At 45.8% G+C, this 14,306-nt stretch overlaps 1 protein-coding gene across 1 annotated transcript in view; it reads left to right on the forward strand.

The window, feature by feature from the left end:
* CACNA2D4 (calcium voltage-gated channel auxiliary subunit alpha2delta 4) overlaps nt 1-12,507 on the forward strand; it is a 169,104-nt gene extending 156,597 nt beyond the window's left edge. Inside the window, exons 35-43 of the mRNA XM_018576417.1 lie at nt 1,606-1,676; nt 4,197-4,272; nt 4,563-4,615; nt 5,517-5,569; nt 6,085-6,105; nt 7,833-7,950; nt 9,743-9,855; nt 10,438-10,520; nt 12,115-12,507. Of these exons, the coding sequence (XP_018431919.1) occupies nt 1,606-1,676; nt 4,197-4,272; nt 4,563-4,615; nt 5,517-5,569; nt 6,085-6,105; nt 7,833-7,950; nt 9,743-9,855; nt 10,438-10,520; nt 12,115-12,201 (675 nt within the window). The 3' untranslated portion in view covers nt 12,202-12,507. The remainder of the gene's footprint in view (nt 1-1,605; nt 1,677-4,196; nt 4,273-4,562; nt 4,616-5,516; nt 5,570-6,084; nt 6,106-7,832; nt 7,951-9,742; nt 9,856-10,437; nt 10,521-12,114) is intronic.
* Nucleotides 12,508-14,306: the final 1,799 nt, after the last annotated feature.

Genomic DNA, 14,306 nt, shown 5'->3' on the forward strand with positions numbered 1-14,306 from the left:
CTCCCTTCCTACCTCTCTGCTTCCCTTCTTTCTTTGGTTCCCCACTTGTTCTCCATTCCTTAAGCTCCCTCTTTTTCTTCCTTCTTGTTCTAACCCTCACCTTCTATCTCCCTTCTCTCCATTGACACTATCTTCCCTGGTTCTCTCATTCCTCTCTCAAGCCTCTGTTTTCTCCTATCTTATATACTTACATAGTCACGTTGAAAAAAAAGACACAAATCCATTGAGTTCAACCAATAGAAACAATTAATAAATAAATAAAATGAAACCTTCCATACACAGAACCCTATCTCCATCTCTGGTGTTATTACTTATAAATATTAATATCCAGTTATATTCTGCACATTTTGGAATACATCCAGCAGCTTTTAAACAATCAACTGAACTGCCTAGAACTACGTCCTGAGGGAGTCTATTCCACAATCTCACAGCTGTTACTGTGAAGAAGCCTTTCCATATGTAGAGGTTAAACCGCTTTTCCTCCAGACACAAAGAGCGCCCCCTAGTCCTTGCCAATGAACTTAAAGTGAACAACTTCCCCTCTTTCTCTTTCACTTCCCCCTTACCCCCTAAATCCATGTTTTCTCTCCCTTCTTCCCCTCTCCTGAGGGAGTATGTTCGCCCTTCTTTACAGCTCTTACTGTGAAGAAGCCTTTCCATATGCAAAGGTTAAATCTCTTTTCCTCAAGACACGAAGAGTGCCCCGTTGTCCTTTACAATGACCTTAAAGTGAATAAACTTTGCTTTCACTATTGTCTTCACATTCACTATATGGATCATTTATGTATGTATACATGGTGATCATAACAATAATTTCACACATCCCCTCCATATCTCCCCCTTCCCCATTCCTCTCTTCTCTCCCTTTGTCTTCCCCTCATCCCCCCTCCCTGGCTAGAACTGAGTCCTGAGGGAGTCTATTAACCTTTCTTTACAGCTCCTACTGTGAAGAAGCCTTTCCATATGTGAAGGTTAAAGGAGAACTATGAGGTGAGTGATTTCCACTCATCTCATAGTTCTAAGCCGACCTGTGACAATGAGACTGTCACAGGTCGGCTCAGTAGATCGGGAGGTGAGCGAACACATACCGGGTTCGCTCACCCCTCGATCCTGTCACGGCTCTCTGCCGTGACAGGGGGAGGGGCTGGATTCCCCTCTCCCCGCTCCGATCTGCCAGCGCTGACTGGCGGAACGGACGGGGGAGGGGGCGGTTACAGCTGGCTCTGCCTCTAGGTAGGCAGAGCCAGCTGTCACTCACGCAGCTGGGCGGATCCCGTCATCTAAGTCGGGATCCGCTCCAGGTGCGGCGTCTCAGTATACCGGGAGCTGTAGCTCGCGGTATACTGAGCTTAGGGTAACGGGAGGATGCTAGTTTGTGTCCTCCCGTTACCCTAAGGAGAACTATGGGGGAAAACACTGACCCCATAGTTCTCCTTTAAATCTCTTTTCCTCCAGATGCAGAGTGCTCCCTTGTCCTTTGCAATGACCATAAAGAAAATAACTTTGTTTTCATTATATGGACGATTTCTGTATTTATACAGCATGATCATAATAATAATTACCCCCCCCCCCTTCTCTAACTCTCCTCCTTCTTCTCTGTCACAGACAGGAGTTTTCCTGGGTGAAGTGGACGGCTCTCTGATGACGCAGCTTCTCAATATGGGGGTCTTCAGACAGTAAGTTTCACACAACAGCATAAATATACAAAAAGCCAAGCAGCAGCGTGTTCATTGCTGCGCGTTATTTACTGAATTATTGATTTTGTGAAAAACATTTTTCCTTCAGAATCTATGACACGGATGTTCTGAATCCACCTCATTCCTGACATTATATCATCCACCTTTGCAGCGTTTTGTATGTACATGTCAATGTTTGAGCCTATAAAGCCTTGGTTCTTTACTGGTGGGTCGTGACCCTGTGTTCAGTGGGTCACCGCATGCCTTTCACTTTTCTACATGAGAAGCTCCTTAGCCTCCCCCATAGCGCAGCACCGTCAGTTCTCACGCCAAGCAACCATTCAAAATACGATGCCCGGTGCTGAACGTCAGCTTGAGGTGGGGTGGAGCTGTGGCCATGAGGGAGCTCCATCCATACGTACATTGCTTACAGCTCCCTCTCGTGCCCTGTAGAGGTGCCTGGACCTGAGTGATGTCACATTCTGTCTCCCGGCACCTCTACAGGGAGCGCAAGGGAGCTGTACAAGCATTGCACATATGGATGGCGCTCCGTCACAGCACAGCCAGAGCAGGTAAAATAGGGCTTGCTGCAGTTTTTTTACATGCTCTGGAACTGAACGCTGCGGTGTGAACTAGAGCCCAAAATACCATTGGAATACATTGGACGCAGTTTGGATCTGGTCTGTAACTGCTCTGCTCTGCACTTGGTGTGAACAAGCCTTAAGGCCTTGTTCACACCAAATGCAGACCAGATCTGCATGAGTTTCTGCACACGCAGTGCAGTGGGTTGTGCCGCGTTTTTGATGCAATCCGGCCCGTTTTTGGTTAAAAAAAAGAAAATATTTTTTTTTAGTTTAAAATGGGCTTTGCATGCGATTTTGATGCGTTTGCATGCGTTCTAGAGCAGGTAAAATAGGGCCTGCTGCAGTTTTTTTTACCTGCTCTGGAACGGAACGCTGCGATGTGAACTGGAGCTAAAAATACCATTGGAATACATTGGAGGCAGTTTTGCTCCGGTCTGTAACTGCTCTGCTCCTGGAACGCGCTTGGTGTGAACAAGGCCTTAAATGACCAAGGACAAATGTGGGTCCTGAGGTTACACAGGCTGAGAACTACTGATATAAACAGTGCGATCTTCCGGTGGAATCAGGGCCGGCCTTTAGGCGCCCTGTGCGAGAAAGCTTTACAGCGCCCCTCAGTGACCACACCCCTCAGTGGCCACACCCTTTAGTGACCACACCCCCAGTAACCACACCCATTTATCACCCATATTTTTGGTAAAATATAATAGTCGGGGTCACGTCGGGTAAATAGACACCAAACATGTCAATTACCAGTCAGTTGTTGTGTGGGTTGTATCGGGCAGAGCAGGGAAAGGGGCCACGTCAGGTGGAGATACAATATAGATTCCTGAGGAGAAAGTTTCCGTGTTAATTTCATGTGAAAGATGATGATTGTAAAATATCTCACAGATCTCACAGGATTGAAATGAATGTGTGATCACTCCTCCCATGTAGAGGGAGGGGCCAGGAATTTAAAGGCAAATCATTGAAACAATGAAAACACATTATTGACCATAAAGTCAATGGAAAAAAAACCAAATGTATTATATGCCCGAATATACTAAAACTATACTCAGGCATACATAAATTAGTTTGCAGAACCCGCGGCTGCCATATTGGCCAACGGCGCGTTCTGCACAGGCATGCCGCCATCTTTGAGCATATCTTGGTATACACCATGATGGCGTCACCTGAACATACAGGTACCACCATCTTGATGTATACCAAGATACACTCAAAGATGGCAGCACGCAATCGCAGAACGAGCCGGAGGCCAACATGGCCACCGCTCGTTCTGCATTTTCTGTGTGACATCACAGGCTGAACGAGCGGTGGCCTTATCAGCTGCCGGTGCATTCTGCGCAGGTGCGTCACCATCTTTGAGTATATCTTGGTATACACCAAGATGGCGACGCCCATATGTGTACATCAAGATACACTCAAAGATGGCGGCGCGCAAGCGCAGAATGAGCTGGTGGCCGATATCACCACCGGTCGTTCTGCATTTTCAGCGTGCTGTTTCCTCATTGCCTCTGAATCCGAAACAGCAGAAAAATCTGTTTTGTTTGATGAAATGAGTGGAAACATTTTCTGTTTCCATTCGTTTTGTCAGAAAATGAATTTTCATGCTGTGCACATGTCTAGAAGTCATCAGTCTGCTGCAGGCAGGAAGGAGCATTGCCTCAGTCTCCCTCCCCCAGAAACGCCTGGAAGTATTACACTGACTCATTGCTTAGCATGCTGCACTGAACATGACAGTTTATATCTGATGACAGGTCCACTTTAATGTACAATATCATTACTAATGTGTCACTTAGAAAGACCCACCGTCTGTCCAATAACTGTGGCCAGTGTAGTTTTGTTAGGGTGACCATAAATATTTTGGACATTTCCCATTTTTTGGTCGTTGCTGTCTGTAGTGGGGAGATTTGTCCCATGTCTGGTTCTTCTCTTACAGGGTGACGCTGTACGATTACCAGGCGATGTGCAAACACCCCTATCAACATCACAGTGGAGGCCGCACTCTGCTTAACGTAAGTCTGCGCTGACATGTAGGACAAGGTGGCTGATCATATGCCACACAGAAATATGCTGCAACATTAACCTGGCCAATCAGCTGTTGGGGCACTACAAGGGCCACCTCACCCTGCCAGCTGATATGCTGGGACTTGTAGTTCCTCAACCACCAGAAGGATGCAGCGTGCCATAAGCCATGTCATTCCACAAACTGGCACCATAATGTCTGTTGAAGAATTCTGACCATGATTCTAAATTACATTTCAAATCCAAATTCTGAATTGTGCACCTTACTTGTCTTTTTCAGCCGCTCTTTGCATTGTTCTCGGCTGCCCAATGGCTTTTCAGCAACCTGGTCTTGTAAGTGTCTGGCATGTATTTAAAAATTAAAGGGCAATCAAAATATTATTTCAGCTTTGTGATAGCATCAACGGACACAAAAGATATTCCCGTACCATTATGTGTGTATTTAATGTACTATATGCATAGATTCTTATTTTGGTAAATCCTGCCATGTGCAGGTAGATAGAAAGTCCCTCCGCACTCCTCACAACGTTTCCGGCCTATGCAACAGTGGTGCTCGCAGTGATGACCACGGATGGCGCCGTGCAGACACAAGGCAGGAGACAGGAATCACCAGCACTCAGTAATATCATTCAATATGTCCATTTATTTGGACAAATCGTCACAATGAAAAAAGCCAACGTTTCGGGGCCACACAAGGTCCCTTCATCAGGGCGAAAAGCTGTGAGACTTCTGCTGGGTGCCTCCATCTTGAATGTGATGACTCACTCAAGTGACACCCTAAAGCAGGGGTATCCAAACTTCAACCCTCCAGCTGTTGAGAAGTCCCATAGGACATTGCAAGACTCAGCTACAGAGGCATGATCAGCTGGAGGGCCAAAGTTTGGCTACCGCCCCTCTATAGTATTCCCCTTCGCTCCTTCCCTGGCAGCTACAAAAAAGGAGGGGCATGGTGGAGTAGTTGGGCCAGCACATACAGTAATTAGACACTCCCGGAAGAGGACGGTGCTATGGCGGGCAGGGAGGATATTATGTGTGATTTATGGGACGGGAAAACACTGCAAGTAATCATTTAAACAATTTTGTTTTCAGTGCTGTTACCTGCAATTTCAAGTTGGTGACAGGGTCTCTTTAAGCTTTTCAAATTTATGTGTATATGTCAAATAAAAGTTGTAAAAAATCAAATTAGCTTAAAAAAAGTAAAATCTCACCTCCCCCTCACACCTTTATCCTGCAGGTTTGTCTTGGAGTTCAGTCTGTGCCCCTGGTCGTCGGAGAACACAGCAGAAGGTAGAGCCCCCCTCTCATACTAATCCTGTCTTCTGCCCCCTCCCCCTCATACTGATCCTGTCCTCTGCCCAAATACTGATCCTGTCCTCTGCCCAAATACTGATCCTGTCCTCTGCCCCTCCATACTGATCCTGTCTTTCCGGAGGACAATGTCTATGTATCAGTGTAGACCTTTTATATTGTACAGATACAAATTAACAACATCATTTATAGAAGGCACCAGGTAACTGCTAATGCTGTCCAGGAATCACCCGAAACTGGAGCATGGAGGCGGGAATTTACCTAGAAGTGGGTGGGGTTTATATATTTCTGGGGTCTGTGTTGGGCGTGTGGTTTCTCTTGCCAGGTCTATCTCTTGGAATGGTTCTAGTAGGGGGGTCCTGTGATATATAGCTGTCATTTTCCCATGTGATTCATGATATCCCATCATCTCTCCTCATTTCTCTCATCAACCCTTCATCCATGTGAACTCATCGATGCCTTACCCATCATGTGACCCGCCATGTGACCTCCAGCAAAATCCTTTTTTCATCACTGTAAGTATTGGCGGGCGATATGATAATGGAGGGGATGCCTTATCTCATTTATCTTCCTTATCTTATCTATGTATCATTTTTTTTACATATTGCTTTGCATTTGGCGTTATGTTAAGCTAACTCCAGCTGAAAGTTGAGATCAGACTTAAACTTGGAGTGGCTGCCCTGTAAGCTGATGGGTATGAGGGAGCAGGACTTAGATTGGCTTATAGGAGTGAGCAAACTCAGCATGGATGACACAAGGGTGGGGATGTTCACAAGCAGAGCAAAGAGTAAGCTGGATGGGGAAGTCGAGCAGATCTGCAGAAATGCGTTGTCACCCTCTGAACAGCTATACGGCACGGCAGGAGGCAATACGAGTATGACATCACAGACGTCCAACTGTGGAAACTGTTTGTATATTTCAGTCTTAACTCTGATGTGCTCTGTAAGCTGAATTATCACTTGAAGTGAACCTCTCAATTGTTTTGCAAGGCTACATGATGTCACAATATACAGCAATAATGTCATTTTTCAGAAAAGCTCCACATTTCATCATTAAAAAGCTGACAACGTGCTCCAATCAGTGGCTTTGCCTAGGCTGAGATGATATCATCAGTCTGCTGTAGGCAGGAGGAAGCATTTCCTCAGTCTCCTCTCCCCCAGTGATCAGTCTGCTGCAGGCGGGAGGAAGCATTACCTCAGTCTCCTCTCCCCCAGTGATCAGTCTGCTGCAGGCAGGAGGAAGCATTTCCTCAGTCTCCTCTCCCCCAGTGATCAGTCTGCTGCAGGCAGGAGGAAGCATTACCTCAGTCTCCCCTCCCCCAGTGATCTGTCTGCTGCAGGCAGGAGGAAGCATTACCTCAGTCTCCTCTTCCCCAGCGATCAGACTGTACATTATAACAAGTCACAAGGTGAGAGGCTGCAGCAGGGACTGACCTGTGTCAGACATTTGCTAACACAGCCAAGAACTGCACAGGCAGCGGCATTTACATGGCTGTGTCATCTCTAAGCCGTAATCGTAGTCCAGGAAGTAGATGGATGATGGCAGAACATAGATGGCTCCATCCTTCTGGAGAGAAAAGCAGATGAAGGCATTGCCAGGGGGAGTACTGTGATCTCAGTGAGAGGAAATAAATACCTGGGAGTGTTACACTGACACATTACTGCGCATGCATGAAAAAATATATCTGATGACAGGTCCACTTTAATAACTACATATACATCTATCCCCCATCACTCATTCTGGTGGAAGGTCAAACCCACACACAGTTTTAGATGGATCACACAGAGACGGTTCATATGTTGCCGGGTGCAGGAACAGAGAATTCACATGCTGCGCCCATAGATCAATCATTTTGTGCCAGAGGATAGCGCTGCCGGTGCCAATAATCTTTATTGCATTTCCCATGATGTACACTGTGCGACTAGTGAAGGGAGGAAACAAAAAGCTTGAAAGTTTTCTGTGGCAGCCTGTGTACTACGCTCCAGCCTATGTCTGACCTGAGAATTCACGTGCCCCATATGAATGTGGAAGCCTCCTGTAGGGACACGTCAGCAGAGGGAGACGGATATGCTTTGCATGTATATGAAATGAAGCTTCACCTGCTGCTGTATTCCACGAATAGAAGGAATATGTTCAGTTTGTATCTGTTCATCAGTCAAGGTTTTGTCATGTGGCCCTTTCAGGCACAAGAGCTGGAGTTGATGCAATGTGTAACTGCCTGCCTTCCTTCTTCTATCACCAGCTCACAAGCACAAAAAGCACGACATGCTACAGCCCTGCGACACCGAATACCCGGCCTTCATACATGAAACCTCCATCCAGGAGGCTAATGGGCTCATTGAGTGCGGCCACTGCCAAAGGTGAGTCTTGTCTACCTACCAACGCCGGCTTCAGATGTTCACTTTACAGGATAGGTGCCTCTTCCTTACATAGAGCTCTTAGGCAAATCAAGCAAGTATGCAACTGTAAACATTCATTTCTTTTCCTTGCTCCTGCTGTCCTTTGACAGACCCAGGGATCTCTGTACGGTGAGGAATAATAAAGAAAGTACTGCCAGCGCCCTATTAGTCCCCACGTTTGCTTGTAATTGGTCAGTAGGGATGAACAGGAAGCTGTCACATCTAAAGCGATGCCTTCTTTCACACAGGGAAACATTGTGGACATCTCACCTTCCCCATCAATCTGTTGTGTTTGCTGATTTCAGCCGATGTTTGTCTTCAAGTAACATGATTTCCCTTTAGAGTTCTTTAAAGCAGAGCCTCAGGAATTACCTTCAGAAAGGACTGTGGGAGGATGGTGGAATGTGTTAATGATACATATCCCCATCCTGTCCTTATAAGATAAGTCTCTTCAGAAACACTGATGGGATTGCCGCGGTCCCGCTAGCCCAATGCTTCCTTCAATCTCAATTCGATTATTCCCTGCTCTATAATCTTATGGGGCCACCATTGCGACCACCAATTCAATGCATGGGGTCTGTACAAATTGAGTACCATTGCACTCCCATCAGAGAGCTACATAAAGGAAAGCATGAAGTTATATGTCATTACCGCCCACATTCCTCACCCAATATACTTCCTGGAGCTCTCCTTTATGTTACAGTATAGTTAGTGTATCAGGAGGTGACATAATATTCTGTATGGGCTGCAGCCTGGTCTGGGGTGTGCTGTGAGCGCCATCTTGTGGCCTCTGGCTGCAGTGCAGGCTTTAGAGTAAGAGCTGTATTTATAACGTATGTAAACCATAACATTGCACTCTTTTTTTTGTCTCTTAAATACACCAATGAAAGTGTTTTGTTTTATCTTTTCAAAAACGTGCAAATACATACCTGTTGATCCTGCTAGAAATCTTGTGAGCTTTTTGCTACTGCTGCTCTCTTATCAATTATATTGTTCCCGGCAGCTATCTCTGTGGATTACAAAACTTCTCCCTCTATATTAAGGAGATGGGAAGAGTGAGAGCTGTTATGTAGTGGTAACATGCTTCCTCTCTTAGGGCAACAAAGCTGCCCTACCACAGATACATTGAGTGAGCGTTGTCACCCTAGCACAGGAAGTGTGTTACTGGCAGGATCACCTGGCAAAAATAAGATACAACGAGGCCTAAAAAAGCCACCACATCTAAGGACTGGTAAGCTGCAATATTTTTCAACTTACCAGTCCTTAAATTTGGTGGCTGCATTATTATTATTATTTATTGTTTTTATTATTATTATTTTGTTCCTGGGGCTGGATACTGCTCCAAGGAGTTTTGTGCCAATTTTGTTTTAGGTCTTTGCATTTTTAACCTGTTTTATATATATTTTTTTATATGTAAATGAAAAACTAACTTTGCAAAAAATAAAGGGGTTGCTCAGAATATTGGTGTCACAGAACACTGGGTGCTTTGTAAAAAAGCTGAAGCTGTTTCCTTTAGACTCTTTCTTAATGAAGCTCCATACAGTCCTGTTTGAATGGAGCCAGCGTGGAGGGGGGGGGGAGAGGAAGGAGAGGGCACTCTTCTGACTCATTTGCGGTGTGTGTAAATTCTAGCTTGAGCTATTGGGCTCTGTAAAACATCAGGCTGCATGAAGCAAAGCAGCGAAGATTACTCTGCGAATGGTCCCCATTGTACACTCCGCCTCCCTGATGTCTCTCTTCTCTTTCTCTGCAGGATGTTCGTCATGCAGCAGGTTGTGAACACAAATCTTCTCCTCCTTGTCAGTGACTCGGCCTGCGACTGCAGCAATTTGCCGCAAGTTTTATTACAAGCCAAAGAAGTTAAATATATCCTTTCTGTGATGGCAGTTCCTGAGTGGGACCATATAGTGGGACACACTGGGGGCTTCAGCTGCCGTTGTGATGTGCGGGGCTTCTGGTGTGTCCCTGTGCCTTTAAGGTGGAATGGGCTACCTCCTGGTGTACCTGCACCCATGTCATCCTTTGCTATATACTGTATATGCTTCAAGATGGTGGCTCTCATAGATTAGAGTTAGGACTAGACTAGGACTTCTGCAGAAGTGGGGGGAAAGGGGTTCCTTCTTCTACTATGGGGAATAAAGTTTATTGAACACCTGACTCCTGGGGTGGATTTCTGGAAATGTCCATTGACTGAATCAGGAAATGTGATTGTACTAAACTCTAATGCACCTCAGTAGTAGTGAGTATGAGGAAGACCAACCATGAGATAAATATGAAGGTTACCACTGATTTCCTTCAGAAAATACTAGTCATCTGGCTGCAGCAGTTTTTAAATCACCGGCTTACTGACAAGCATGCATCCAGTGAAGTCAGAACTCTTGATCTCCATATTTGTTCCGGGTCAGTAATAGATATACTCCAGTGTTTGTTGCCTTAACTTGGTCGCACATAACGCTTCTGTGAAGTGTGAGCGAATGAGGTCCCAGAAACTGAGACGGCGGCCGCACTCCTGTCACGACTTCCACCCAGAGGTAAGTTCTGGCGATGGATATAAACACCAAAGGGGCCCCTGTGCAATAACGGTTATTGGACCATTCCCATTTAGCTACTGGCTTCATACATTATATGGCAGAGAGTCTGAAGACACCTGACCACACACTGGTATGAGCTTGTTGGACATCTCATTCCAAACCATGGCCATTAAAACACAAGACTTTGGACTGTCTGTGGGAATGTGTGCCCACTTCTGAGGTCAGGGTCTGATGTTGGATGAGAAGACCTGGCTCATCATTGGTGTTCCAGTTCATTTCAAAGGTGTCCGGTAGAGTTGAGATCAGGGCTCTGTGAAGGACACTCGAGTTCCTCCACATTAGAGATGAGCTTTGACTTGTTTGGGTTGTCCTCATACATGGAGAAGACGGGTGAGCAAAATGCATTGGAATCAATTGGGAAGCAAAAACTAGGCTGGAGTTTGTTGTCACTGACAATGCTTGGTTCACCAAGAAGCCATCGACAGTGTCAGCGCTTTCATAAACAAAGTCACACGATTGCAATCACATTGGTGAGCGACATTACAGCGCTAACCACATGTCTTCGTAAACAAAGGGATAGGATTCATGTTAGGGCTATGGTTGAAAAAGAGATCCCTCTAGACCTGGGGTTACCTTCGGAGATGCCAACTTATGGCACAAGAACAGGTCCCAGGATAGTTGGTCCAGGATAGTTGGTCCAGGATAGTTGGTCCAGGATAGTTGAGCTGGACCTGTTCTTGTGCCATAAGTTGGCATCTCCGAAGGTAACCCCAGGTCTAGAGGGATCTCTTTTTCAACCATAGCCCTAACATGAATCCTATCCCTTTGTTTACGAAGACATGTGGACAGCGTTGTAATGTCGTTCACGTGACGTTATGAAAAAGTGAATGGAATTGCAATCATGTGACTTTGTTTATGAAAACGCTGACACTGTCAATGGCTTGTTGGTGAACCAAGCATTGTCAGTGACAACAAAGCCGTGTCCCTTGGCAACTGGGTCCCACAGCTAGAACACCATGCTCCTAGCTTCAAAGGGGAAAGGTGTTTTTTTTTCATCTAATGTCCCCATACACAGCACGGCAAGTTCAGCAAAATTTTGGCAAGTACGAAATGGGTAATTTTTTTACGAAATCACCCGCTCGTCCCTAATGGAGATGCCTTTCAATTTGTACTTGGAGCCTTACTGTAGTAAACCTCTAACACAAACACATTTTTCAGGATGTCTTATGGACATAATGGAGCAAATTTTGTTAAGTGTGAATCTGACATTCACTGCAAGAGAATTTTCTAGGCACATGTGTATTCATTGTATCCCACCTCAACCTAACCACTGAACCATCACGTTCTCAAACAATTCATCCCCACACAGCTCCCTCCTTATGTGTCACTGGCCCCTCCCTTCTAGAGTGTAAGCCCTCAGGGGCAGGGCCCTCCTTACCGTCTTGTCTTGTGATTGTAATGTCTTCCTTGTATTGTAAAGCGCTGCGCAGACTGTTGGCGCTCTATACATCCTGTATAATAATAATAATAATTGACTGATTTGCTGCTCTATAAATATGCCTCTATGTTTAACGTTGCTGCTTCCCCATTGCAGGAAAACGCGCAGGACTGTGGCAGAGGCTCTGCCCTGACGTCCTCACTTATGCTGCTGCTCACATCTCTCGCCATCTCATTGCGGTGACCCAATAATGCCACGTGTCAAGCTCCCGGACAATCCATGGTCCCAGGTGTCCTCCCTATAATGTTCCCCCCAACGTTGCACTTGTGACTACAAAGCAGAGGACAATTATCTATGCAACATAAGCAATGTCCTGGGGACAGCAGGAGCCACCGGAGGAACTGCAGCATCTGCGCCATACAGAAACCTGCGACTCTCTAGGTGAACAATCAGGAGCTGTAGGTAACTTATGGGGTTAAAACACTTATACTTTTATTTCAGTTATTCAGCAAGCCATTTGATTGGGGGGAAATGTTACTGACCAGCGGCAACGTTTTCCAGATACGGAGTAGAAAGGCTTTTGTGGCATGTCACAAGCAGTGTAGGAGGGACAAGTCTCAGGCTGCTGGTACTTGTAGTTGTATAACATCTAGAGGGGTCGGTGTGGGCCCGGGCCAGTACCAATGTAGTCGTAGACTTCCTGAGACTTCCAATGGATGCCATAAATGGACCAACATCACTGACTGACCGCACTAGAGATCTTCAAATGACGTCTCATCAACCCGTTTCTACCATTCAATCGATTCCCTCCGCGCTCCGTCTTCTCATTTCTATAATCTGCAACATTTCCAGCAAATAAATGGATTCTTTTTGTCTAGTCATTTGTCTCTCAATAAGTGTTGAAGGGGAAACCAAATATGTTCGCAATTGTTTCTATTTAAGTCCCAACACTTGCATAGGAAGGGGGATATTCGAGCGTTATGGATCTGTGCCGCCAACGGTACTATGCAAGCTTCTAGTTTTGGTTGAAAATGAACACAGGACAGAAAGTGAACGCGGTAGAGAAAAGTAGCCGACGTTACAGTAGCACCTTCATGTTACACTATTATGTAGGAACAGTACCCTCCCCCTCCCCCTCCCACTGGCCAAAGGATGTCTGCGGATTTTCTGATGGAAAAAACATTGATGCAGCCTCTGCAGAGAACAGACCTCAATAGATTATTACACATTTTAATGTACAATTACGATTTTCTGACCTTAAAGTGTATAAAGCCCCATATTTTAGCCTCGGTGTAGGACAGGGGTGACAGCCTTGCCACTCCGGCTGTGGTAAAACTACAAACCCATCATGCCTCTGCCTATAGGAGTCATGTCTGTGGCTAAGAGTCTCAGTGCCTCACGGGACTTCTATTTTTACAACAGATGGCGTGCTGAGGTTGCCTACCCCTGGAGTAGGGAATTATTCAAATCCATCAGCTCCCCTGCCCCCAACTGTGTTACCTTGGTAAGAATAACCTCCACATCTCATCCTGGAGATACAATAGGAAGGGGAACAGGTGTCCCCATTGGACGATGTAGGCTTTGTATTCTTTACCTACCTTATTTTTATTTTCTTTCCCATTCTCCTCACAGTGACCATTTTAGCTAAGGGCAGGTTTCTACAGCTCATTTTACTTCCTGGAACTCTGGCACATGTGACTAGGACATGTGACCATGCGCATCATCTCAGGGGAGGAAAATGCCATTCCCTGAGATCTCATGTGATTACAGATGAGATTTCCCAGCAATGCTCCTCTGTCACCTTCCCAAGATGCAATGCTTGGGTACATTACATCATTGGTGCCAAAGAGGACCAGGAAGTGAAATTGTAAGTAAAATAAAAAATGTTTGTTTGGCCAATGAATGCGAGCTGATTTCATATCAGTATGCAGAGCTGCACGATGTCAAAGGACGTAAAGGTTCACTTTAAAATCCTTTACATTTTTAGACTAGGTGTCTCAAGATTTTGCATTCTTTTAAAGGGTGACATGCATAAAAAAGAATTGAGAAACGCTCCTCTAACGCCGTGGTTCTCAACTGGTGGGTCACGACCCCATGTTTAGTGGGTTGCTGCATGCCTTTCAGTGGAGTAGGTGAAAGGCTCCTCAGCCTCCCTCCCCACCCCCATAGTGTCAGTTCAAAATACGGGGGTATGGCCATGAGGGAGCTCCATCCTTGCGTGACCGGAATGACGTCACATTCTGGCTCCCGACACCCCTACATGGAATGCAAGAGACCAGTACAAGCAATGCACATATGGATGGAGCTCCGTCACAGCACAGCAGCCCACACTGGACCCCTAACATTTT

Source organism: Nanorana parkeri, unplaced genomic scaffold (genome assembly GCF_000935625.1).
Source record: "Nanorana parkeri isolate BGI_ZX_2015 unplaced genomic scaffold, ASM93562v1 scaffold67, whole genome shotgun sequence".
Lineage (NCBI taxonomy): Eukaryota > Metazoa > Chordata > Amphibia > Anura > Dicroglossidae > Nanorana > Nanorana parkeri.